Genomic DNA, 27,811 nt, shown 5'->3' with positions numbered 1-27,811 from the left:
AAGACCAGATCCAAACTTCTCGGACTGATGAAGGGTCAAGCTGACAAGCAGCAGGCTTTGGTTGGATCTGACCCAGGCTGAGGGTTAGTCCAGATCAACATGCTAATTTAGGGCCTGATCCTGCAGACTTTGATTACAGTGGGATTTTATTACAATGACAGAATTGCACAAGTCAGAGATGGGAAAAATCAATTAGGTCATCTAGGCGAGTTGTTGCCAGTGGAGAATTGTTCCCTTCTGCACATTTTGTTAATGTTCTGCCATTACGCCTGTCAAATAGCTGAAGACTTATTAAAGATATTGAGAATGGATCTTTAGGAACTTGTTTATTTTTTTTTTTAAGTACAGATATTCTCATAAGTTCAACTTATTGTGAGTAAAACATTTCCCATCACTCGCTCTTTCTGGTTTCTTTAGCATAAGCTTCTGTTTGCAATACTAACAGCTTTTGAGAATACTCATGATGTTACAGAATATCAGCCTCCTAAGCTGCACATGACTAAAGAACAAATGGGTTATGTTGGGAAATAAAGAAATGAAACAACTCTTAGACTTGGAAATATGGAAAAGAGCAGTAATACAGACACTCACATCCTTACATACATATGTGTATGTGTATGCGATTTGGGTGGTTTCCCAATGCCTCTTTGAATGTCTTTCCCACTTTGTTTCTGTTTCTTAGTTCAAGCAGAAAAAAATCTGGGGCAAAGACAGTTGTGTGCAGTGCCAAAAATATTGCTGGTGTTTAACAAATAGTAGATGTGTCAGATTGTGCAACTTTTACTCAGGATGATGGTCCCAGTCCCCTAATCCTTCTACCTTCAGCAGATGTGACTGACCCAGGTCCACAGGGATGCTACTGTGGATACCTTCTCAGTGGTGGAAGTCTGACCTACAGTCTGAGCACCACCTAAAAAAGAAGGATATTGTACTGGACATGGTATGCTTCATTTTCAAGTTATGTATCATAAGTAATCCAAGGCCTTTATTACTTTACTCTGTTTCCCAAGTTGAAAAGGCAAATTAGTGCCTTTTGTTCACTTACACAAACTATTTCCAGTCTAGGGAAGAATAACAAAGGGTTAGCATTCAGCTGTCCTGTTCACATGGCTAGATTTTATATCTAGAGTGCCATTTTAAGCAAGCACAATATCAGCTATTAATTTAATATTATTTATTTATTTTGCATATAGTCTGAGCATCTTTAGTCCACCTCCTTTTTTTTTTCCCAATTTATTAGCTATTCTGAAAACTGAAATTAATATCTAAGGAAATTTGCACAAAGGAACCACTGGGCAAGAACTGCAATAGTGAAACCACCACAAACTATTAATCTTTGATTAGTTTCTTTTTCTCAAGAAATAACACCACCACCTAGCTGATTTTACAGTCTCCTGCTGCTGGTTTTAATGTAGTTCAGTAAAACAGAAGACTCAGACATCTTTGACTTTCCAGCAACAATAGAGACCATCAACTATTCTCCCTCTCCCCATCTTCTTTAATAGCCTCCAAAATAGAGGTGCACGAAACCACACTGAGATTTTTTTCAGCTACTACGTCCAGCTCCCTCTGCTGCATGTGCTGCTTTTGGCTCCTCACATCCCCAGGCCTGGCCAGAGGAGGCTTTTTAGAAGCCTGAATCCCCCCCAAAATGGATGGCGGCAGCCCACCGGCCACAGGCCCGCACGCAGCTGTGTGGCCCCACACAGCCCAGCCCGGGCCGCTGGCTCTGCCTCCCCTGGGCTGATGTCAGCCTGAACTTTGCCACCAATATCTCATCAGGATGAGCGACATAAACAGAGAATTGCAAGCCAGAGTTTTGCGCTGGAACAAGCTCCTTCCACACATTTCAGCAATATAAATCTTCCCCTTTTATCGCAGAACAGCAGTAACTGTTTATGGGTTTTCAGTTTGTTATTGTTTTTGGGTGTTCCCCCCCACCCCAACAGGGCTGGTTTGGGGGGAACAACCTGGCTCTCCTGCATCCTCTTGCTCTGCCTTTTTTCGTATCCCAACTCCAGTCAAGCCACAGCTTTTGTTTTCTCCCTGGTCTATGCCTCTGCCTCCTTTCCACAGTAAATATCCAACCTCTCCCCCCCAGCCACCACTGGTCACTCACGCATACCCCACCCTTCTCTCCTCTCAGTAGGCACACACCCCACAAGTCAATTTTGCCAGGGCTCTTTGGCGACTGGCATGGTCCCTAGGACTGTCCCCCAGAACATTTGCCCCAGCATCCCTGCTGTAGCAGAGACACGTGGAATGGAAGAGGCTGGATAGGCAGCGAGAAGAATTTTCTCAGCCGTGCTTTGTCAGGGCAAGGAAAGGGAGTGCACTCCTCGTTTGTTTAATGTTTTCCTTATGTTTCTCTCAGAACGTTTATTTTTTGACATGCTTTCTCTGCCCACTGGTGCTAAAGCTGCTTCAAGCAAGCTGGATGGCTGGCTGCAGGTTGGCTCACACGCTTGTCCCATCATTTCTCCGCAGCCTTGTTTACTCATGCCACTCGCCTGGCTTGCTCAGACATTTCCACACGCGCACTGGCACACGAGAAGTCTCGGTCTCCAGCAAACAAAACACCGAGGCGAATGCGCTTTCTTCATGTCAGTGTAACCCCTCTGCTTGTCTGCCGAACTACTTTTATTTTATGTCTCTCTGGCAATCCCACCCCATCCGGCTCAAGTATCCTGGATTAGAAAGACTTTCCCCTGAGTCCTTTTCAAAGGGAGCCTCCCACAGACCTTCAAATCCCCCACGTTTTATGGTACAGATATTTAACAACTCTGAGAGGGGCAGCGGGGGGAGAGGCTGAGGAAAACAGTTACAAATAAAGTGGCTGCTCCTCACACCACCAATACTCCTGATGAGATCAGCGCCGTTTTACCCGGCTCTCTTTCTCATCCCAGCGATACCCACTCAGATAAGAAGCAAAGCAGGAAAGGGTTCAGTGAAGGCGCCGGTTTTCCCCTCAGTCAGCCTCACCTCCCCCTCTCTAGCCCGCCCCTTCCCCCCCCCCCTCAAAAAAAGAAAGCACTGCCGGAGAAAGGAAACGCGATACCCTTCTGTCAAACAGGCGGCCGTGCCTCGCCTGGAAGCAGCTCAGCTGCGCCTTTGCTGCCGGGGCTCTGCTGAGGGTCCTGCCGGCGGCGGGGAGACGGCTGCGGGCATCCCAGGAGCTGAGGATCGGCCCGGCCAGGCCCAGTTCTGTTCCGGGCCCAGTTCTGTTCCGGCCCCAGTCCCGCGGCCCAGCCCCGCTCCTCCGCCGCTCCCAGCCGGCCGTAGGGACGGCTCCCGACCCCCGACCCCGACGGGACGAGGTTTGCTCGGTCCCGTCCCGCTGGAGCAGCCACCCCGGAAAAATGCCTGTCCCACAGGGAAAAGGCAACAACGGAGAACACACTAAGGAGGGGGAGAGGCTAGAGACACCCTCACCCTTTTCCCCTCTCCCCATCTCTATTTTGAGGACGGCTGATTCAGGCTGGTGGGGGGGTGGGGGTGGATGGGTGCTATGCTGTGTCCCCACACGGGGTTCCTCCGGCAAGTGGGAGGACTCCTCCCTACGAAGGGGCTGGGACGCCGGGGCAGCGCGGCAGCTCCGCGGGGGCCCCGGGAGGCCGAAGGAGGAGGGGAGGTGAGTGCAGCCCTCCGGGCGGGGGCTGCCAGAGAGACTGCAAAGCCCCTCCGCCCGCCCCAACCCAGTCCCGGAGTCCGGGCCCGCCCTGCCGCGGGGGGCAGCGCAGCCGGGGAGCCGATGCGGAGCATCGCCCCCGCCCGGCCCCGCCGCTGGAGGATGCTCGATCGCTGCTGCCCCGAGGTGCCTTGGACGAGCCCGGGGAGCCTCCCCCCGCGGTGCCGGGGCGCTGGGGCTCGCCTCCTCCCGCCCTGCCCCGCCCCGGGGCCTCTCCCCCGGGGCCCCGCTAAGGAGCAGCTCCGTCTTGAAACCAGGGGGGTTCCTGGTCGGCAGGCGGGAGAGCCGAGGGGGCCCGGCCCACCTGCGCCCGGCGGCTAGCGGTGCCCGCGGCGCAGAGCGCGGCCGCTCCGCAGCGGCGGCGGCGGGGCTGGGTCCTCCTCCTGCCCCCCCGCCGCTCCCGCCCTCTCACACTCCTCTCCCACCGCCATCCATCCATCCGTCCTGTCGGCACCTCGCCCGCCCGGCGCACACACGGGCGCTCAGAACTGCAAGCACCCCGGCACCCCCACAACATGCTGCAGGTCGCCGGCCCGGCATGGACCCCGGCGGTGGCTGTTCGGCTCCTCTCCGCTGCTGACTCCCCTCTGAGGTTTGCGGCAGGTAGCGGTTGGAAAGTGCAATAGAAAAAAGCAGAGGGGAAGGGAAAGCGGAAAAAAAAAAAAAAAAAAAAAAGGAAGGAAAGAAAAAAAAAAAAAGGGAAGGCAAAAAAAAAAAAGGCACAAGCCATCAACCCCGCCAAGCCCAGCTTTGGATCTCAGTGCAGGTATTATTTCTGCTGCTGTGCTCATCTCTTGCTGCCTACCACTGCGGTTTCTTTTTTTTTTTTTTTTTTTTTTTTTTTTTTTTTTTTTTAAAGGAAAGAAAAAAAGAACTAAAAAGAGAAGTCGAACTCTCAAAGGGTTACTATGCAATTGCGACTGATTTCTTGGTTTTTTATCACTTTGAACTTTATGGAATACATTGGGAGCCAGCACGCCTCCAGGGTACGGCGACAGGGAAGAAGTAAGTGAGAAGAGATTTATACTTTGGTAACTTCTGCTTCCTCTCGTTGTGCTGTTCACCTGTCCGGGGGGTTCTTGTGCCCCCGGTGCCTTCGCGAGTGCGTCAGGAAAAAAGTCCTGCACCGGCAGCGCGGCTGAGCGGATTTGCAGGCGGTTTCATTGAGCCGGAGGGATGAAGGAGATTTTTCGGTCACTTTCTGCTCTTCTCTCTCACCTTACCGAGACGAGCAGAGCTGTCTCCGGGAAGACATTAGTCTGCTCTATGTATCGTAAAGTCTGATAAAGGGGAATGCCCTTTCTTAGCTCGTTCCAGTTCTAATAGAGAAAGCGCGACGACACGACAGGTAACTTTTTGCTGTGATACCGTAGGCGCCTTTCTCCATCCCGGCCATCATTTAGAGAACTGGGGGTGGACGGAGAGAGCAGCTCCCACTTTAAGAACCAGCAACACAGATACAGGTTAAACCAATAGGTTAAACTTGGCGCCCGGCGATGCAGAGCAGGGGACTGCGGTGCCACGGTGCCTCCCCTCCCCACTTCGGTCACTTCGGTGACACCGTTCGGGAACCCCCTGGGTCATCCAACGGCACTGCTTCGGGGCTCTAGCCCTCGGGTTGTTTTGTGGTGTGCTTTTGTTTGTTTGTTTGTTTGGGTTTTTTTTTAAACTCCATGGGATGAAAGGAGTTCGGTCCTTGCTGACCAGCGCCTGTCTAACGTCCCCTTGAGCCCGGGGTGGTGGCAGGAGGGCCGGGGGGCGAGAGTCAGTACCAGGAGGTGCTGGCAGCAGCAACTTGGGCGCTGCCGTCCGAAAGAGGTGATGCGAGAGGCCAGAGGCGAGGCAAAGCCCCCGGCACCCACCGGGAAAGGGAGAGCAGCCCTGCAGCAGCGAGCGGCCCCCGGGGAAGGCGCTGTCCAGGCGCCGTCTCTGCCTCGCTGTGGGGCTCGGCCCGGCCACCAGGACCGGGCGGCTCGGGGCACCCGGGTCGGCGATGATGGCCCAGGCAGGACTGCCAGGCAGAGCCCCGCCGCAAGGACGATGGTGCCCCCCGTCTCGATTTGTCACCTTCTCTGTGTTGGACCCGTCGCCGTTTCTGTGTAGAGGAGACATTTTCTGTACACCTACAGCGGAGGGGTTACTCGTGCCTATCCTCTTGCCCTGACAACTGCACATACTGAGGAAGTGTCATTAAACACAGCAGCCTGCATTTTATCAGCAAGAAGTAACTGAGTTACTTCCTTAGGTCAAAGACGGAGGGGGAGGGTTACTATTATTTTAATTTATTTTTTTTACTCAGCGCTCTCTCCCTTCCCCTGGTTGGCATGTCCAGTCCTTGAAAGCCTTCTTTGTATGGTTTGCCTCCTGCACACAAGGTTTGATTCACCTAAAGTGCCCCTAAAGAGGAGCCGAGGACGAGAGAGCGCGGGGCTCCAGCCCTCCCATCCCCGCGGCCGCGCAGCGAGGGAGCACTAAGGGCTAAGTAAAACATGTCAGGGCATCCGATTTATTATCCTTGGCAAGGGAGGGCTCCGCAGCCTCCATCACTTCCCACCCACTCCTTTAACCCCTGTCAGCCGCGGTCCCACAAGCTGCTGCTGCCCACCCCCGGCGGGAGGAGGAGACGGAACCCCGACGGGCGCTATAGAGAGGTTCATCCCCAGGTCGGGGGGCACAGCAGAGGTAGGAAGGGCAGGATCCCGCAGTGGGGAGAGGGTCGTGGAGCGCCCCCCCCCCTCCGCCAGTCTTTGCTTCGGTACCTGGTAAGCGCCCCACCGGGGCACAGCCGGGCCGGCGGCGACCTCTGCTGTCCTCTGCCGTGGCGGGCACCCGAGGCGGCAGGTGCTCGGCTCCGCTCGGCTCGGCACGGCACGGCCGCTGCCTCTCGCCTAGGGCCACCCTTTAGGCAAAGGAGGCCACATCTGGGTGCGGGGCAGCCACGGTTTCCCAGCATGGGGATGCTGCGTGCCGGTGCGGTGCATACCGTAGCTTAGCGCTGTCACATCCTGGTTTGTTTTAGACCCCCTGTACAGCAGCGTGGTTTGTTGGATATAAAAAAGTGGAAGAGCTGGCTCTAAATAGTTAGCTGGTTGGTACGACGTGGAGGAGGTCCTGAGTACTTGCTCAAAGTTTTCTGGCTTAAATGCAAGAGATACATTAAATCCACAGCAGAGCGAGTGGCAGAACACAGCTAGAAGTTAGGGATAGAAATATGGCTCATTAGGTTGGCAGTGAAGACCAAAAATGGTCAAAACAGCTCACCTGGATGCAGTGTATGTACATTGCCCACTGGCTGAGGTATTCAAACTGGGCTGCTTGTAAAAGATATTTTGGTATAACTAGTGGCTATTCAGTGTGGAGCAAAAATTTAGAGCATAAGTGTTTATGAAATTTATTATAAAAGTTTAAGTTGCAGAGATCGTTCTGGCTTTACAATAAAAATCTATGAGGCACAATTAGTGAACACTGGAACTTGAAAAACATGATGGTATGCATGTAAAGAAGACATCTGTCAAATCTGTTAAATGGAAGACTTTGTATTTCTGTTTCTTTTGCCCAGACAGTCTCTTCCAGCTTAAGTTCTAAACCCATTGCTAAGGAAGTGTTTTTGAGTATTAATTTAACCTATATACTTTAAAATACCATACAAACTACTTGCCACCAAGTAGTCACTGAGCCACTGTTATTTCATTTTCTTACTATTCAAGTCCCCCATTCTATGCATTATAGTGTAGACTACCATATTTTATGATAAAGGAATAGCAAATCCTGAACTGACTAATTCAGAACATGCTGGGCCGGATTCTCAGACACTATAAATGAAAATTAATGGAAGTTTCTTTTTAATTTCATCCCAACAGAAGGACCTGATCCTGAAGCTTTACTTAATTTGTATCTATAACCAAAGTAATCTCTACTAGGTGACAAGTCTAGTCTGTAGCCCTTTCACTCCTCGAGCTCTCACTGAAGTTTCTAGTTTGAGCATTCTAAAATTCTGTCCTGTGTAGTACCAGTAGTAAAAACGTAGTTTTTTTGTACAGAGGCAATACCCCTCTGAAGTCCGCTATGGAAAGCAATGAATTAGGTCCATAGTTGTACATAGCAGACAAGGTCAATAAAAGTTCAAAAGCAAACATATCATTAGCAAAGAAACTTGGTTTTATTCTGATAAGGGAAATTAAGATTAACAAATTAAATTGTTTGTTCAAGTCCTTCAAGAGAGATTAACATGCAGCTAGGTATAGATGAGCACATCAATAAATAAGAAGTTCTATCTATCTTCCAGTGATTAGTTTGCTTAGAAAAAAAGGTAGCACTAAGTCATTTGTTCAAAAATATTTTGGCTTCATAGGCCACCACCAGCCCTCAGAGCTCAGTACAGTGAGTTGTGCACCTTTCTCATTGACCTTTTAGCTCACAGAAATGAAGTATTATTTGCTATGAGTCTATGAATGACCAGCAGACCATCTACCTTGATGCTGCAGACTACCAGTGAGCCGTAGACTGAATTTGGAAATGGCTAGGGTAAGCAAAGTGACAGAAAATCCTGCATTTGCACCATAAGTCATACAACCGTGAGTAAAACTATCAGTATGACTTAGTGGAACTGCAGTTTGGATGTAGAGGTACTGTGATGTACATTATTGGTAGCCCATCAGTATCTGATGTTGTCAGTTTCCTCCGGCCTTTTACTGTAGCCACACATTTGTGGTACCCAGTGTTCGTTCCTCTGGTCACTCCTTCCATCTCTCCTCCTTCGGTTCTGTTGATACAGCATCTGCTTCTGGTCACAATCACAAGTGGAGGGCTCCATTGTAGAAACATGCTGCCTCTCTGGCTTCGTTTGCATACAACTACTTACAAATTCAAAATTAAGCAGATGCATAACATCCCAGTTGCAAACATGGCTATCTAAAATAAAGCAAAACAAAACATAACAGGAGAAAACTGACAAAAACCAGACTGGTGAAATTATTTAGGGTTTTTATATCCTCATGGAAGGTGTCATTTCCATGGAAGTAAAGTCAGCAAGGAAAGAGGAATTACATTATTAGTTAAAATAGGATGGCATTTTGGAAGCAATTTCTTTCATAGATCACCACCAATATATATATTACTGATATCTATAGCCATGTTTAGGGTTGGCATGGCAGCAATGGTAATACTAGATATAGGTCGTGTTACGAATTTTTTAAAAAGTAATAATCTAATATCTGAATGCAACAATTTAAAGCAGAAGTTAGACAAGCAAGTAAGATGAATCTGTCCTTGAGTGGGAGTCAATTATTCAGAGATAGTTATTTTTTAAAGTATTTGTATGGGGTTTTTTCTGTGACGTGTTTGTATTAACATTGTCAAAGTAAATACTTTGCTGGTGACAAGTGCATCTTTTTTTTTGCAGTGAAACTGTATTTCTCATTTTTGGATGAGATCCTGTTTGTTTCGAAATAGACTGTAAAATTCCTATTGCAGTCATTAGAAACACAAGCAGACGGAGAACTCTTTCATCGTGTTTTCATAAACTGTGAACACATTTCATTGTAGCAATATCTTAGAAAATAAAATATCAGAAAATCACTCCCTATTGATGAAAGTGTTAGAAGTATCATACAGATAGCCTGCTTGCGTTTTTGTTTTGTTTTGCTTTTGTTTGTTTATTGTTTGGTTTTGGGTTTTGTTTGGTTTTTGGGCTTTTTGGGTTTTTTTATAACTCTATGTGCATGTAGAGCTGTTCTTGAAATATACCAGCTGCACATGGAATGATACATGTTATTATCCCAAGAGACTAAAGCATGTTACAGACCAGATCATATTTCATACCTGACATCTGAAAGGGCGATAATTTCAAAGTTTGTTTTTTTCACTTCTTACTCTATATAAAATCCACATTAAACTGTAAATACATCTATTACGACAAGTTCTCAAAGACATTGATTTAGGATGGTATATCAGCAAATATACGAAAAGTCCTATTTCTCCTTTCAGACACAATAAAACATTAGTATTATTAATAAGTTTTAGAGCTTGAAACTGTCTCCTTTTCTTTAGGTAGAAAAAGGCCTATGAACTTCACTGTAGCTAAAGAGGGCTTTTTTTCTACAGAAAGTCAGGAAGCATTTTGTGTTTAGAAGAATTCTTGTGCTAGAGTACTCACAAAATTTAATGACCCGAATATGTACGACCCCTGTATCGCAAAAAACAATGCTCTGTACCTTTCAAAATGATGATATATAGACTGTTTGGCAAGCAATCTCTTTCTTAAGCATATGAAAAGAGCAGATATTTTACTACTCTCACCTATTGAGCCAACTGAAATCAATAATGTTAACTCCGGGATTAATTTATTCTTTTAAGCATTATCATTAGTGGATCAAGCTTTTTCAAATCCCTGGTCTGCTGCTGCTTCTCACTGTAAATTTTTCACTGAAGATAATCGAAGTCATAACTGATAAAATCTGAGCTAGGACTCGGAAATCAAATTTACTCATTGTCTCTGGCTTAGCGTGTTCATTCTGCTTTCTGGTTAATAAGGCTGGTGTGCTGGCTTGACCACCGCTGTGCATCACTAACATTAATAAGCTGTGTATCATTTCATATCCAGTCATTTATAGACAGTGACTACTAGGAAAACTCATCTGTTAAAACTATGGCCGTTCTTAAGAAGTTTTTTCCCCAACAGTAACTTGTCCCTTTCGCTCTTGAAATTAAATTAAAAGTTGCGAAAGCCTGGTGGAAGAGATATAAAAGCTAATAAAAAAATAATATTTTTGTCTCATTTCTAATTTTGGAGTCTGAACTACTCAAAATCACTTTGCCAATTTTTTACCAAAATAATTCAGAACAAAGCAATCTTATTAGATGACAAAAGACAGCTGAAACCATGTACGTTTTAAACAAAAGTCTGTCTGTCTGCTATTACCACAAACAATGCCACAGATAAAAATATTCAGAGAATATTTATTGATGCAAAACATGTTATGGCTCTCACCAAAAAAAAAAGGCAAGGGCTACAACTTTTTTTATGAATAATTGAATAATCGAGTTTCTGGTAATGGCAAAACAATTACTTATTAGGTAATCCATTAGATTTTTGTAACTATTATTTTAACCCTATTTTTGTTGTTGGCAGTGAGCAGTGCAATGAGCAACACTACTTAAAAAGAAGGAACAATTATGCTATGGTTGTACGATATCTGAATAATAAACATTTTAGTGTGTTTCCATTTCTAGACTGTGAGCTATAGACCATGCATTTAAAAATGTGTTATTTACTTGTGTGATCAAAAATAGCACCCACCAAAGCAAAGCAGGCACAAAACACTTTTCTTCCTCCAGTGCTGTTAGGCAAAACTTGGCTATGGGGACATGGAGCTGAAATAGGAGAGACCCGAATTGGGACAGCACTGAGCTCCCATATGCTCCAAGCAGCACCCTGGCCTTCCACAGGTACTTTGGCTCCACCCAACAGAGTAATTAAGGGGAAGAACATAAAGGAATACAAAGAGTGATACATTTAAATGAAAGTAAAACCCTGAACTACAGGTCTACACCATGTTCTGGTAGTGCAATGCTATAAACTATTCGTTCAAGCTTCATATTTTGTGTCAGTTTTATGTCCTGACATGTTTCATGTTTAAACTTGAAAGGTCCTAGATGGGATTTCAGATGTTTGATATTTCCTGCAGGGTAAAGCAGATTTTGGGGCACTGTAAAACAAAACAGGAGCTCATTGATGGGTGTTGGAATAGAAATGATGTGTGATTCCTGTGGCTTCGTGTAAAGTTCAAGGGCAGGAACAGCAAGGCTCAGATCCAAGGACAGGACGTGGATGTTGAAGATGTGTTTGGGGCAGGATTTACTCACCTGAATCACTTACTTTCCAAGCCCTACCTAATCACCACCTCACCCTTGACAAATGGTGATTTCTCAGATGTTTTGTTATTTCCTACATAAGACTGGAATTTATTAACATTGGGCATCACCTGGCATAGGAGACATTTGAGTTCAGGCCCCTTAGCAGAGGCTTTGAGGTTTCTCCTGAGAAACTCTGGTTAAACATGGCAAAAATGTAATATTTACTACTAATAAAAATAGCAATACAAAAGTCTTCCACAGGGAGAACAGGCCATCACATACTGACATTGGAATATAGCCACACGTACGTGCCTGATCCCTTACCCGGGCCCCCTGAGCTCTTTTCTTTTCTGTGCTAACTGTAATGGGTGTAACCAATCAACCTGAGGTTACAGACAAATCCAGGTGATAAAAAGTCAGTTCATTAGTGTATATCAGTGTAGGCTGGAGTCATGCATGATAGCAGAATTAAATTAATTTAGATTTTCAACTCCTGGCCAAATATTTTAGTTGCTAAAGTTTTGGATACATTAGGGGTGCTGCCTCCTTTGTGATGTGATTCTAAAGAAAAGAGTGAGGCCTCCTTTGTGTTGTTGAAGAATATCTTGACTTGCAGGGATGGATAGCAGTGCCAGGGCACCTAAACTCTCTGGGCAGGCAAAATGTGAGATATTTTATGATCCCAGCATTTCCCCATGACTAAGCTGAGAATCCCCCGTTCAGAATGGTGAGTTTTGTCAGTCCCTTTTGAAGATGTTCGACTCTTCCCACTTATTGAAAGGCCACTTAAATGCCTTCCTAAGGGCTGCCAGCAGGATTTTGATGGAGTTCATTGCTACATAGAGCAGGGATTGTCAGCATAGATCATTTATCAAGCTCCAGCTCAGCCACCCCACTTCACTCCAAACAACTAACCAAGTGTGCAGCTTCTCTGGCTGTAAGGTTTTGATGGGAAGAGGTAGGGTTTAATTCCATTTTTCTCATTTCCTCCACAAAGCAAGGTTCTGTTTCAAGGGGAAGGAAGAGGACAAGGCTCTTGGGTGAACCAGAAATGTAGAAGCAACCAGGTGGTGGAATAAGATTCCCATTGTATTTCTCAATTACCATTTACAAGCACCCACATCCACCACAACTACAAAAACCCGACAATTTAATATGTTTACAAAGTTTATGTATGCTATCAGCACATGTAATACTCCCAACAGGATTTATTACAGGTTTCTTTATCAACAATATATATTTTATTCATAACAGCCCAACTGGTCAGAGAGAAGAAAACAGAGAGTTTCTTCAGAGCACTCCTCCCACGCACGTTTGCCCTGCATTATTGCATTGCTTATTCATGAAGATTACAAACACCAGCATCAGCAAGTGTTTCATAACCTTATTTCCTTTTCCTAGAATGTTCATAACTAATTTCATTTTTTTTCTATGCCACTGAATAATGAGCTCTGGTTTTCTTTTACTTTATGCTATACTGCCAAGTGAAGAATTACCCCTCCAATACAGAACCAACTGGAAGCAAAGGATATTTATTTAACATGGGAGTCAAAAGATGTTAGGTGCATGCATTTAGCAAATATAGAGATAGATGAAGATTCCAGAATGTTTTAGTATAACACAGAACTGAAAATAATCAACTAAGATGAGACACACTTGTGCTGGGTATGGTGGCCACAGAAGTCAAAATCTAATAGAAAAGATCACAAAGGCAGGAAAGGTAAATAAATTACACAATTTGGTATTTTGAAAAAACAAACAAACAAACGAACAAACCCACGAAACCCAGCTTCTGTTCTGCAGTCCAAAATGAAGTTGCACATTAGTGCTTTGTGTTTATGTTTTATGAAGAGTTGAGCAACTAGCAAGTGTCAGAGTTAAAGGCATGAAAGTAGAATTCTGTACAAGAATGTCAAATTTATAACTTGTGCTATGCCCATAGTCATCAAGCATTTTTAAACCCAAGTTCCTGGCTGTAGGAATGAAACAACTTAAGTGTGCTACTTAAGCTACCCATTGAGGGGAAGATTCCACTGTGTAAGATTTTATCAGTAGGATTCAGTTGTGAGTGAATGTCAGAAGACATCCACATGGCTGCTGAAGTCAAATATTATATTCTAAGAGAAAAGTTATTATGAGGAACATGTAAATATTAATACAAGTTGCCCTGGACAGATAGTGGACAAAATATTTCCCTTTCTCTGTTGGCATGCTTCTTCTAACAACCTACTAAATAAGCATAATTTGAGAATGCTAGTTCTCTTCCACTACTGGGTACCATGTTCTTTCCCTGAGTAATTCACTGAGATTCTAAACCTCTGCTCCTTTCAAAGGTATGTCTTAAAACAAGTAAGTTGTTACATTACTAATTCTGAGTTCAGTATTGTTCAGGAAAGAATGTAACAAGTACTGACATGTATTATTCTTCTGTGGTCACTCAGAGTTCAATGTGAACTCGATCACTCCACGGATGTCAAAATTATGGAGAAGTTTTCAGATATACTTTTCCAATTTTTCTATGTACTGCAGGTGGATAATTTGATGAACACAGCTCTTCCTGAGCTTTGTAGAGGTTTGAAGCACTGGGTGGGGAGTGACAGGAGTGAGGAGTCTTATTCCTATTTACCAGGACCTGGCTGGCCACACAGGAAAGTGTAAACTGTACCCTTTCGAAATGAGGACAGGCTGCTATTCACCTCCTCCTGAAATCACATAGTTTCTCAGCTACCCAAGTGAATGGAGAAATTAATTTCTTCTTCAAAATAAAACACACCTAAACCAGATAAAATAGACCACCAAGCATTATGAAAGTCAATCCATAATCTTTTCTGAAGCCTTGTGTAATTTATTGAAAAGTAAGTTATTCATCTGTGAAACCTACTGGTTGAGCCTTCCACCCTGGTTCCTTGACTGACTGTTGTTACTGCTGTGCACCAAAAAAAGGCCTCTGTTTCTCTTCCAGGAGTATGCAAAGACCTTGGACAAATCTTGTCCAAAAGAGATCAGCCATAGAAATTGCAGACTCTTATATAAGAAAGCTTATTCAGAAGAATAATCTTCTATCTCTAGTGTACTTCATCCCCTAGAAACCTCTAAGGCTACAGCTGTAGTCTGAGAGTTGGAAAAACTCCTTTGCACAGCCTGTGCCCATGGTCTGCTAAAAAGACCTTTTTACCTATCTGCATCTATAATGCTTGTCAAATGTGTCAGAAATGCATATGCTAAACAAAAACTTCAGGGTGGTGTTTAAAATGGTTCACAAAACATTGAAAAAAAATACAATTTTGATGAAAAATGTATTTATACATTAAACATCATACATTTAGTCCTCTGTCCCTTCTCCCCTACACATTCATTGCTATATCTCTATATAATCTCTTCACATATATACAAATTTACATGGACACAAGCAAGAATTAAAAGTCTTGTTCTTAAAGTATTTGCACTTTGATATTGTTTCAAAATATAGATAGATACTGATAACTCCAGACATAACATTTTTTTAAGTAGCACTAAACCCTTTGTTTTGAAAATTCCATCTCTTCTCCCACAGCTCTTATGCTCTATTTGTTATCAGAAAACAAAAATATTAGTTTTATATAGGTTAAATCAAACACTAAATTAAAAAAAAAATAAATTGTACAGGAAGCTTGGTAGAAGACCTTCTTCTTTTTTCTGTTGAACCTAGCATCCTTAAGACTCTACCATATGGACCCTTCCCTTTTTGGTTATATAGAGGTGAAACCTTTCTGGCTTTTCATATGATGTGTATCACTAAGCTGGAAATTTTATTCAGCCAATGAAAAGGAAAATAATGATCCTTAGGTTGGGCTTTGGGCTGGGGAAATCAGTGATGCTAGAGAAGAAGAGTACTGCTGATGTTCCTGGAGGGATGTCCGCATGAAAGGATGTGTGTGTGTGTACCTGCATGGTGCATGTGCTGGGGGAACAGCAGGGACTGTTAATATTCCTCTGTTTTATTAGAGAACAGAAATGTTACAGTCACAAGACACACGCCAGACTAACACAAGGTTTTCAATTAGAGCCTCTGCGTTGTTTTTAATGGGAGTTGGTTTAGGCAGCATAAACATCTCATAAAGGTTAAGGAATTGATTCTGGTTCTAGTTACAACTTGTGTCAGTAATCAAATAACTCACAGAGCTCTGCCAGCATAAAATTTGCATGCTCCCTGAATCCAGCCTAAATGTTTATCCAGGCCATTATAAAAACATGATAGTTGGTGGGGGATTTTTGTTCTCACTCCCAATGAAACGGAGCAGCAACGCAATCTGTCCTCCTTTTTGCGAGGTGCTGGTAAAGGGTGTGAGGATATTCCACTGTTGTTTGTAAGAGAACAGCTGCAATCTGCAACTTACAAGCGTGGGAGGGATACTTTTACAGCTTTCCCCATGCTGTACTTACTCACCCTGCCCAGCACTGTGTGCTCATGAGCTTTCTCTTACTTTGCCATCTGCTCAGTAGCAGTTGTCAAGCTTCCCTCTTCCTTCTCTTTCTGCTCATATTGAACTCAGGCACTCCAAGTAGTGACTGAAGTAAATCGCAGGGTGAGAACATGCACCAAGGCAGACTAGCTAAATAAGTAAGCATAGGGATAAACCCAAAATGCAACATTTTCTTAAGTGGCAAGTGGTAGGGTAACTCTAGATCAGCACCATTAGCTTGTCCGACTTAATACAGGCATGATCTATGTCCTTCTCACTATCCATGATATGTCTGAATCCAACCAAGCCCACTGGAAACAAGAACTGGCAGGTGAACATGCTGAACCAGAGCAGACATGCCAGAATTAACCTGCAACAATGTAGGGCATATGATAATGTGTAAAAAACAAATTTAAAAAATAATTTTCTGAAATAAATGTTCTTATCACCCTATCAGTTCCTACTCTTCCTTAGTGCCACTCCAAAGGAACACCCCTTTAGTGTTCCCTCCCTCTCATTCCCTTTCAGTACCTGTAAGTTTCCTCTTTTCTTACATTTTTCATACTTTTACTTCTTGATGCCAAGCCACAAATTAATGCAACCTTTGGTTCTAAGACCAGGATTTTGAGAAGAAATGGTGGAAAGAGAATGGGCACCCCTGAGCTGTGGTGTGATGACTTGATGATAGAAGTGCATTTCTTGATGAGAGAAACAAAGCACTGAACAGCTTCGTTGATTTACAGAGACAGATTGTGAAAACAAGCTATGAATCTCTGCATATACAAAAAAGATGTGGATCCTTGCACTATTTGTGAGACATGGCCTGGTAGAAATAAGGAGGAAGCTGGAAAAATTTTCGTACTGTAATGGAGTAGGTAGCCCCCAGGTTCATCAAATACAAGAACACAAAGGGTGGAGTTTGGAAAGTGGTGAAGTATTCTGAATGTGTTTGTTGACATCAAACATGGCTCTGGCTGTTTTACCAAGCACAGTTACCAAAATATTCACACAGTTTGTCTACTGCTGCCTAAGCAAAAATGCAGAACCCTTCCTCCTCAGCTGCAGAGTGATGCAGTGTTGCAGAAGAGATGGACATCAGATGAACTGTAACACTCAAAACTGCTTGCTGCAATCTATAAGCCATTCCCAGCTTTCGTAATGCCTGATGGTCCTAACTTTCCCTATGCCAAGTCCTTTCTCCAACACATTTAATTCCTCAAAGCTCTGCACATCTCCATTCTCTCTTGTGACAGCAGTTGAATAATGTCCACAAATGGAAATATCTACTCCTCCCCTTGGCTTGCTGTAGAGCCATAGTCTTCTCCCCCAATATATTCAGTCTAAGCAGATTTACAGAGTTAGTCTGACAGTTTCTGAAACAGAAAACCTCTGGTTAAGAGCAGAGCCCAAGCACTGCTTTCTCTATAGGCAGGCCAGGGCTTCTTGCTTCTCTTTAAAATGGACTCCCTCTGATGACATGGGGATGAAGGAGATACCACACCACATCCAGCTCTCAGCCTCTTGCTGAGACAGCTATCATGACTGCCAGTTCTTCTTAAAGGTTATACAATGTGTACCGTTTTAAACAAACATCAGGTGAAACCAATTTTGAGTCTAAACCAAGCACAGCCAGGTTTGCATGGGTAATTTATTGGTGAAACTCATCAGCTCCTATTACCTGTTTCCAGAGCCATCCAGTTTTTTGGCTTCTAGCCATTCCTAGGGCATGATTCTATTGCTATTGAAGTTAATGGGATGTTTTGTCACTGATTTCAATAGGAGGCTTTTAACTTTCCAAATTTCTGTCTATAGAGGCTTGAAGTGTTTCCAGGTTTCCATCATAGTCTGCGGTTCTCCTCTTTAAGTCAATTGGACATTAATGGATTGCCTGGGCCCACACCTTTGGATATAAGGAAGCTCTTGATCTGATTCAGCTCTCATTCACACACCAGCTTTCTACCTCAGTCAAGTCCCTTCTGATTTATACTGGCAGGAGAGCGAGGTCCAACGTTACTTATGGCTGGGTCATTGCCAGCAGAACACAGAGAGAATTCAAGTCACTTGCTATCCCCTTCCCTGCACCTCTCAATCACAGCATATAAGTATGGAGATATATATATATGCGGATATATTAGAATCATCTGGACTCTCTTAAATTATTCACCATCAAAACTGACTTCAAATTCAAGTTTTAAATTTGAAATAACAAAGGAGGAAAAAAGAGCCAGAAGGGAGCCAGCTGCAAGGGTACTCACAATTTTCATCAGTCTACGGGACACTCCTAATAACATATTTTACTACTTTGCAGTGAACTTTCTTTGCTTCTGCCATAAATATATTCCCTACGCTGTAAATGAATAGCTTGCAAGCTCAGTAAAGTTAATATAGAAGAATAAATCTTAACTACCTAATGTCAGGTCAGAAATATAAATCTTATCTAATATGCCAGGTCAGAAGGAAAGAATACTTTTAGCTGAAAATAGCAAATACTTTCCAGTGCAGAGTAGGAACTTATTTTTCTCTTTAAAAAATATGCTGCCCCTAATAAGATGACTTGAACAGTCTTCTTTTAGAATCTCCAAAAGAAAAATAAACACATAGAGCAGAGTTAATTTATAAAATGCTCCAAAGTTTATCTTGGCAGAACAGTTTTAGGCGGTGAGATTTCTCTCCCTCTCGTACATGCATTCATACACATACACATTCACACACAAACATACACACACACAGTCTCAAAATTAGGCAAGGCTCTTACAATAGAAAATGGTACAGAAAACTTCTATATCTGGATAAATTCACAGATCCTTATTTGGACAAAGCTCTCATTTTCAAATCAATGGAAATTTTTCCAAAGAAAGACAATAATCCTTCAAGCCTTTTTGTAAGTACAGACCTTCTGTGTCACAGTGGGAGATTATGAGCCAAACAATTGCCTCCTGTCTCCTGTCCCCCTCCCATGTGCTGGTACTTTTGCCAGCTGTAAAGCAGTGATGCAGCTGCCATCCCCTCCTCCTGCCTGCCTTGGGCTCCACTTCTGGGGCACAGCTGGGTAGCCTGGTGGCTGATCTACCAGGCAGCTGCCTCTGGCACATGTGTTCCTCCCAGGAGCCATGGGCTCCCACTGCTGCTCATCCTCTTGTTCCTCTTTCGCACCTCCTTCACACACATCTTGCACATCAGAGCCAAGGCAACATCAGAGCCAAGGCAACTTGGAGGTGAAGCCCACCAAAGGCTTTTAATTTTTTATAGCTCATATGTCTGAAAACAGCCTGTGCCAGGGAGCCACAACAATGGAGGAATATTGCAGGCTCCAGATCCAACACCCAGGTGACTCCTCAAAGGCAGGGCACAATGCAACTAGCAGCAAACAGCACTACGCCCTATGCTGGCACCCCCAAACAGTCTGGAATTCCTCCTCCTCTTGCAGAAGACACTGCTCTTTCAGACTGTTTATTTACTTCAGGGTCTGCAAAGCAACAGCCACTTCCCTGAAGGATGGCAAGAAAAGAGGCAGCTTTTGCAACTGAAGCACAACTCTCCTCTCCTCTCCTCTCCTCTCCTCTCCTCTCCTCTCCTCTCCTCTCCTCTCCTCTCCTCTCCTCTCCTCTCCTCTCCTCTCCTCTCCTCTCCTCTCCTCTCCTCTCCTCTCCTCTCCTCTCCTCTCCTCTCCTCTCCTCTCCTCTCCTCTCCTCTCCTCTCCTCTCCTCTCCTCTCCTCTCCTCTCCTCTCCTCTCTTTCCCCCTCCCCTCCCCTCCCCTCCCCTCCCCTCTCTTTTGGTGTGTTGAGAAGTTGCTACTAATTTTCAGCATTTGGTCTGACAACTGTAAATATTTAGAATAATCCATTAGAGATTAAGCAAAGTGTAAGTAACTGCTCCCAAGTGATAGCTCTTACTAATGTTAGCAGCAACAGGCACTTTACAGATGTGTATGAAAGTTCTACCTCTAGGCTGCTTGTAGAAAAAGGCAAGATAGAAGGCAGCAGCCAGAACACAGTGTAATTTGAGTGTCAGTGTGTTATCATTACAAATAATTAGTGCAAAGACAGCATTCTTGCAAATATCCCAAACATCAATGAGCAGAACAAGCTATCCTGACCAATGTATTTTAAATTATCTGCAAAAGTACTTAGAGCCCCAGTATGGACTTTGTTGACTTTCTCTGGTCTGCCTCAACAATTAAAAAAAAAACCAAACATCCCCCACGTGCCAAACTTCAAGTTTCCCCCATACCCAAAATGTATCAAGAAAAAGCTTCACTGCATTTTCTTGTGTTACAAGGGAAAAGACAAATACTCTTCTGGTCAAATTTATAATTTGTATTCTAAAATTATCCTGACTACCAAGAGCCTTAAATGTTCACTGTGCAGTGTTGTGTTGGTAGCAGGGAAGGGACTGAACACTAACAGTCTGACAATGAGACACCTTAAGAGATAGTGCTGACAGAAGTCACTTTGCAGTGGACTCGGTTTTGAGACTAAAAAGGTCCACATTTACATCAAACTGAGATGTATGAAGATGTGCAAGTCCATCTACACTCTAGCCAATTTCTGTCTTGAAAAAATCCATGATATTCTAGGAACACAGCAAATACCAGGAATTAATCTATGCACTGCATATCATAGCAGAATTTTCTATCACAACAAAGGTTGGTGATACAGATTTTTATTCATTTTAATTACATTATATGTTGTGAGTCTGCAGTGAGCAGACTGTGCTGGTGCCAATATAGAAGGGGTAAAACCCGATCCTAAGATTTTACTCCAGTTTCCACCCTGCATGGGTTAGGTCCTGTAAGTAAAAACACCTGTGGCTCATCCAGGCCACTTGTGATGTCTTCCTGGAGTGTTTATGTCTGGTACTCAGAAATAATTAATGTACGCATAATTTCTGTTTTTTGAAGCTAACAGCCCTCTTCTACTGCCCTGTTCTCTACCTTAAAACAATGCCTACATAGTCCCCAAGTTTTCTGTATTTTTTTCTTTTCATTCTAGTTTCATAGACTCATCTGACTTTTCAAACTTAGAATCACCATTTTTTGAATGCCACTTTTGATCTTTACTGATGAAATTAATAAAAGCTATCTGTGCAACTGGGAGATTAGAGTGTGAGCTGCTGAGCAGGAAACATGCAGAACTGTTGGGTACTCCAATCACTGATCACAGTTTGGTGTGGAGGGTACCTTAAAGAAAGAGAAGGGGAAGAAATTATGCTTGTGACCACCTGAAGCAGCAAGAAAGAGGGTGGCAAAAGAAGTTCTTAGCAGACTCTTTAATAGTTCAGATGTTGGGCTGGTGTCAAGATTGGAGGAGAGGGTAACATCTCCTATTACCAGTTCCCTAGCATGGGATGGACTCGAAGTGTAGGCAGTGATGTGCCTGACTCCAGTGGGTGCCGTGCATTTTCTGAGGTGCTGCTGAGGTAGGGCCATTTCTGATATTTGGCTGAAGTCAGTATCTGTCTTGTCAGAGAGTGACTGTTGCAGGCTGGGTCTGACCTTGCACCACACACTGTTCATGTCCAGATATGAGACAGAAAGCCCTAAAGTCTTGGTCTTCATAAATTTGATCCTTGGCTTCCATGTGCCAACACTCTTCCATCTCTAGAGCTAATATCCTGCAGGAGGAGAGAGGGGACATCCAGGGCTTCTTGATAGTGGTAAGGGTGATGGATGTTAGGTAGGATATAGGGTGAATTGTCTTCTCTGTCTCCTCCAGTGCACGTATAGGAGCTTCAGGAAGTCAGGCAGAATAACTATGCATGCTCTGGAAAAGTTACAGAAGACAAACATCGAGGAAGAGGGGCATAAGTAAGAAGTGTTTCTAAGCTAGTGGGCTGAGATAGCTGAGACCAACTGGACTGCTGCACAAAACTGCCCTAAGTGACTGTATTCACAATTAAAATTATAACAAGAAATAGAAGGAAGAATGCACCTTTCAAAACTTCTGCAAATATCTGTTCATTTTTTGCACGAATCCTCTTGACAGGTTTGCAAGAGGGCATTGTTGTAATTTTTCAAAAAGTGAAAAGGAGGTGGGGAAATTCTCTTCTAACACCAGCCAACTGCAGTGATCTCATTTCAAGACACATGGATTATTCACTTGCAAGTTTTGCTGAATTCCAGGTGGTCGTACCTCTTACACACATCAAAGAACAAATGTTCCATTGAATAGTTTGGCAGGGCTCTGTTGATCTTTACAGGGCAGTAGCATTTTGACCCAGATAAATAATCTGACCATCTCCCCTGAATACAGGCAATGAGAGCATAAACACCAGCAACTAAGTTAGTCATTGGACATAGTATGGCAATTCCCAGAGATTTAAGGTAGCTGAGACAGACTGAGCCAAATAAGTGCCTGTTTGCCTCCAATGACTACAAAATCTGGTGTCTCCAGGCCCAGAAGATCTCCCTTCTCTGTCCATAAAAGAAGTAAACCCAACAAGATAGGTGTAGATGCTTGAGAAACCTGGTCAATCATAGGTGTCCAAATAATCAGGGCCTTCAACCAGGGGAGAGAAATTCCACCATGGGTCCCTAAGTGCAGGCATCTTAGTTTTTAAAACTAGATTAAAAAATCTTAGAGGTGCTAAAATGTAGTTGAAAGGGAGACAAACCTCCAGAACTTCTAATTCCTACTCTGGGGCCATGCCTGAATGTTCAAGGGAAGCAGACATTTTAATTATACATTATTTCAGGGGGATTGTTGAAATATCATTTCCCCTCAAGTTTGTGATGCTGTGGCCATTCTCATTTACAATGTGGTAATCCTAAAACAATTGTTTCTCAAAATGTGATATTCCATGCAGTGTGGTATGTTACAGCATAATAAGCACATTCAATTTGAGTGTGAAACTGCTGATATACACAGGGAAGCACTATACAGACTCTTAGCCCAGATGCATATTCTGAGGTCAGCGGGAGGGGGAAACCAGCCCATTTCCAGAGCAGCAGCCACAGTGCATTGGGGGTGAAAGAAAAGTTTAAGAGAGGCTATAATGATAAAGGTATTTTTTCTTCTTTTGCTCACATCCATGCTGGCTGAGGGAATATGCTGTTTCAGGTAATGATGTCTCCGAGTTCCACATAAAACAGCACCTTAAACACTCCTTCCAGATGCTAGTTTGAAGAAACAGAATGGAATGTGTGCTGTATTTCAGAAAAGACAGGAACAATGAATAATGTGGCTTGTTATTCCTTCTACTTTTTGAAACAAGTATTCCATCATTTCATTCCATCTTTTTACATAAAACAACGTTCCATCTTTAAATCCTTTTAAAAATGCTACTTTACTAGTGCTTTTTTTTCTAGTGATTTAAAGAACAACAAACTGAGGAAAAGACCTTACAGATGCAGAAATTTAGATATATGTTTAAGTTTTAAAAATTAAAGAATACTGTTAATTTTCTTTTGTTTCACCAATAATTTTGTATGAATGTTAAACTGTGCTAGACAAGTGGCTAGAACACAGCAAGAAAAAATTATGTGAAATCAGAAGTATGATTTATTGAGATTCTCCCCTTCTCTATCCTGCACAAATATGTTGTGGTAAAATCAAAAAGTCTCTTACCATCTGTTAGCTCACACCGATGCCTCATCCAGCAGATATGCTACATTGAAAACTTATGAGACATAAAAATCCAATTTTGTTCACAAGGCAACAATGTGGAGTTTGTTTTAAGGAAACTGAAGTTTATTTTATTTCTGAAAACTCCTGTGAAGCAAGTAGTTCTTGAGTCGCAAAGAAAATATTGTATCATTGCCCTCTATTAAAAATATGGCTCTTTTATTTGCTTTTATCCACAATTGTTTCATTCTCTTTTTTTATGTCATCAGAATCAGATTGATGAGCATAATACAACTCACTGTGAGTAAGAAAACAATGATATTGCTGATGCTATCTTAACAACCAGCAGGCTCGCCAGTGTGTAGAACCCCTAGCCAGGAATGCAGGGGTGAGGGATATCTGAAGGTGCCCAGTAAAAGCTAAGACCCACTCAATGGCTCCTTTCTTAGCCATGCTCATGTATGGTTCAACAACAACACACTTTTAGAAAGATGTCTGAACTCTTGCTTGAAGTACACATGCAACAGAGATTATGCTGCCTTGTCTGAGACTGTCACAGTGATTAACTATCAGGGCTTCTGAAATTTGTCTTGGATGCATTTGAAACTCACTGATGCCCATTTCCAACTATTGGTCCTCTGTACCTACTTCTTGTAGCAGACAGCTTTACAGGACCAGATTTTTTTATTTATTTATTTATTTATTTATTTTTAGTGTTTAATCACAGACTGACTTTTTTTCCAACTAGAGAAAGCGGTGCTGTTGCACAGCATGCCCCAGGCAAAACTTGTTTTGGAGAAAACACTCCACTAAATTCGATGCACTTTTTACTCTGCCTTTTTACGTCTAAGAACAGGCATGACTGAGGCTTTAATGGATCTGATCTCAGCCCTGTTCTATGCCAGTGTCACTCTTGGTGTTAGACTTTGATGGAACTGTTCTTTGCTTATAAAGTCATAACAGAAGAATTGGAGCAGGGTCTACCATAATGCTGTTCCTGTGTTGTGAACAAACAACTGTTCTTGATGGACATGAAGACCACAGAGACATGATAGTGCCACCTTACCTCATGGCTCTGTTCCACTTGCCACCCATAGCTCTAGGGCACTATGCAACATCTTGAAGACATTTGAAAGCTTAGAGATGAGATTACATTAAGTATCATCAAGACAAAAGCTTAGATATCTTCAGAAGAAGAAAGCAGCAGTGAAATGATGCACTGACCCTTCTGAATCTCTAGTACTCACTATGGGCATTGAGATGGCTACTTCTGCTCCTTGCAATATAAAGCAGACCAAGGCCTACAGCAATGAGGCTGGGATTGCTGGTGAAAGATGCTATTTCAGCTCTAGAGGTTCCCTAAGTATCTTCTATCAGTACATGTCCTTTCTTTTCCAACATGTGTTGCTAAAGAGCTGGTGCATTCACCTAAGATAAAGATAATAGAACCCCTAAAGCATTTACTTTCAACATGGAATTGCATCTTACTTGATTGCTACAAAGTGACCTGAGGACCTCAGGGTGGAAGGTCAGAACTACACATGTATTTGGAGCCTTACTGTTGCTGTTGTTATTTGATTATATTGTGTTCCCAGGGTTTTTTAAAGATGGCTGAAATCACAGTATCATCTGTGATATTTATTATCTATTCTCGTTTCTCATGTGTCTGTGAAAAACATCACAATCATTTTTCCTGATCATTTGGCCTCCTTTTCATTTGGCTTCCCTTTGAACACATCGTTGTAATTTTCTATGAAAACACCTTTGTTGTACTGGCTTTTTTCCATACGATTACATATGATGTTGGTATGGAAAGTATTACGTAGTAAACAGCAGATTTAAGTTGAAAAAGATACTTTAAAGATTAATGAATGGGCTGTGAGTCTCTCCTCTGATAGGACATCAGTTTCATTCTTACTTAAATCAAAGCAGTCTGTTATCCTTCCTACCAGGATATAGTTTAGTAGCCCCTTATAATAAAGTTATTTAATATTCTCAAAGTTCAAAATCTTTACATTAAAAAAGCAATGAAATTATCATCTCTGTTGGGTCTCCTGCTGAGACACAAAGAAACAGGGCTGCTAACTCTAAGTATTATAGGAATCTTATTTCCAGATATTATGGCAGTGATTTAAAATGTATGAACATTAATTTTAAAAAGTTAATAAATTAAAGTAGTACCAGAAGCCTTTCAGAAGCCTTTTGAATTCACACATCTAGGCTTTTCTCTGCAGAACTGGGGAAGAGAATTTATTTTTCTAATCTTTAAAAAAAGAAGACAAGAGTAACAGTTTTGTTCTCTGGAACACCATGAAAACACAGACATTATGTTGAAAATATTTAATATTTTATTGTATCTACTGTAAATAATTTTAAAATAATTTGAAAAAAAATATTGAAAAGTTAGAAAATGAAAAACAGTTTAAACTTTGAATGAGTTAATGGCCAAGAAGTTCAAGGTATTATTTCCAAAGCTAGTATGTTAAGAGTTAGGTTTTTGCCTCCTTCAGGAAGATATGTGTCTGCTCCAAGCACAAGAGACTCTATTCAAGAATGTGTCCTTAATTTTAATCAGGTATTTAAGTCTAATTGAAGTCAAGGGGTCTGTAACACATGTGTGAAGGTAACCATATGCTGATGTGCTTTTTCGATTGGGGAGGAATTTAAGCATGGGCTTACAAAGTAATTGGCTTTGGTGTTTTTTTTCAGTTGGGCCTGGGTATGCAGAAAGTATCATAAAAGGGATCAACAAACATTAAAGCTTGTTAACTCGCTGCTCAGGATAGAAAAGAAGGGCCTTTTATTTCCCTGAAATTTCTGACCTTTTTTGTTATTTTTCTTTCTGTTGCTCTTTGCTCCCCAACCACAGCTCTCATATGCTGTGGACAATTCCCAAAGGGAACATTCCTCGCTGGAGTAATTTACCCAGCTCTTTTCCTTAATTTACAGCTTGTACAGCACCCCTTGCAGAATGTGTAGCAGACCCTTTGGACACAAGCCAGTGCTAATAGCATGTTTTCCAATAATCTAATCTTTTCAGTTGCAGAGCAGAAGTCAGAAAGTTAAAAGAACTGGCTTCTCAACTTGTCTCAGTCCGCCTTTGAAATCTGTTCACAGAAAGGTTGTGTGAGTGACTACAATAAATTGTTACCACACTTGCACCCATGACTGGGTAGTTGTGCTCATAACAATTTGATGTATGTGAGAGAATCCTGTATCACGCAAAGTTTAATGCACTGCCAGGAACAGAACCGCATATGAAGGCTTGCATGTGCAAAGAAGCCAGGAATTTCAGCCAAAGCTGAGGACATATTGTAAACATCCGTGAATTAAACACCTCAGTGCTCCTAGGAGATAAGTATCGTTTCACCTTTGCAAATGAAGAAATTGAAGTCCAAAGATGACAAGGCCAAAACCTTTAAGTTTAGCTCTGGAAGTGAAGCAGCAATGTTTTGATTTGACCCCTAAATAAATAGCTACATTTTCAGATCTCTGACCATCTGTATCTTCCACAGGCACTCTCAAAATCAGGTTATGTATGTAGAAATGAAGCAGGGGTGTAGTTGTCCCACTGGAGGCTCTGGGTATGAAAATGTGGGTGCTAACCCTTTTAACTTTCCGATGTTAGAAGGGCACCATAAGCAGGCAACTTCACCAACCAAGAACTCTTCAATTTCTCCAAAAACACATAACTCAGTTGTGCTGCAAGGAGGATTTAAAATCAAGGAAAGACAAAGTTACTAGATGTTGAAAGTTCACCTATTCCTTCTATTTTCTTGTACGCTCTTTTGGTTTTTGCGGTTTTTTTGTTTGGTTGGTTGGTTGTTTTTTTTTTTAAATCTGTACCAGACTGTGTGTATGTTTGCTTTGGGGATGGGGAACATTACCATTACAGATGCCATTACAATTTTTGCCTATTTCTAACATTATGCAGGCATCTGGTGGTCTACATATCACAGGTTGATAACTGGGTCCATTGCTCTACCCCGGGACAGAATTCCCTATTTGTACAATTTTTCTTGTTGTCACCAGGGGGCATGTACTTGTGGACAGCTGTTACCATTGCTTGACTTGCTTCATGCAACCCCAGGAGGTCAAGGAGTCAGTTAAGAAGGAGGCGTTCATACTAGGGCACAGCTCAATCTTTCACTTCTTGATTTTTTGGCATCTGCCAGTGTCATTTTTTTAATGACAATTTTTGCTGCAGCAGCCCAGCACTTGGAGTGGTGTTGTTGCGGTCATCTCGCATCTGAGCCCTGTCTCA

The 27,811-nt window shown here is 42.8% G+C and overlaps 1 protein-coding gene across 1 annotated transcript in view; it reads left to right on the top strand.

Annotated features, from left to right (window-relative positions):
• Window positions 1–4,535: 4,535 nt before the first annotated feature.
• RSPO3 (R-spondin 3) overlaps window positions 4,536–27,811 on the top strand; it is a 61,669-nt gene continuing 38,393 nt past the window's right edge. Inside the window, exon 1 of the mRNA XM_008497319.2 lies at window positions 4,536–4,693. Within this exon, the coding sequence (XP_008495541.1) occupies window positions 4,597–4,693 (97 nt within the window). The 5' untranslated portion in view covers window positions 4,536–4,596. The remainder of the gene's footprint in view (window positions 4,694–27,811) is intronic.

The sequence above is a fragment of the Calypte anna genome, chromosome 3 (genome assembly GCF_003957555.1).
Source record: "Calypte anna isolate BGI_N300 chromosome 3, bCalAnn1_v1.p, whole genome shotgun sequence".
Taxonomy (NCBI): domain Eukaryota; kingdom Metazoa; phylum Chordata; class Aves; order Apodiformes; family Trochilidae; genus Calypte; species Calypte anna.
The sequence above is the reverse complement of the archived record's forward strand: the minus strand, read 5'-3'. Positions and strand labels throughout refer to the sequence as shown.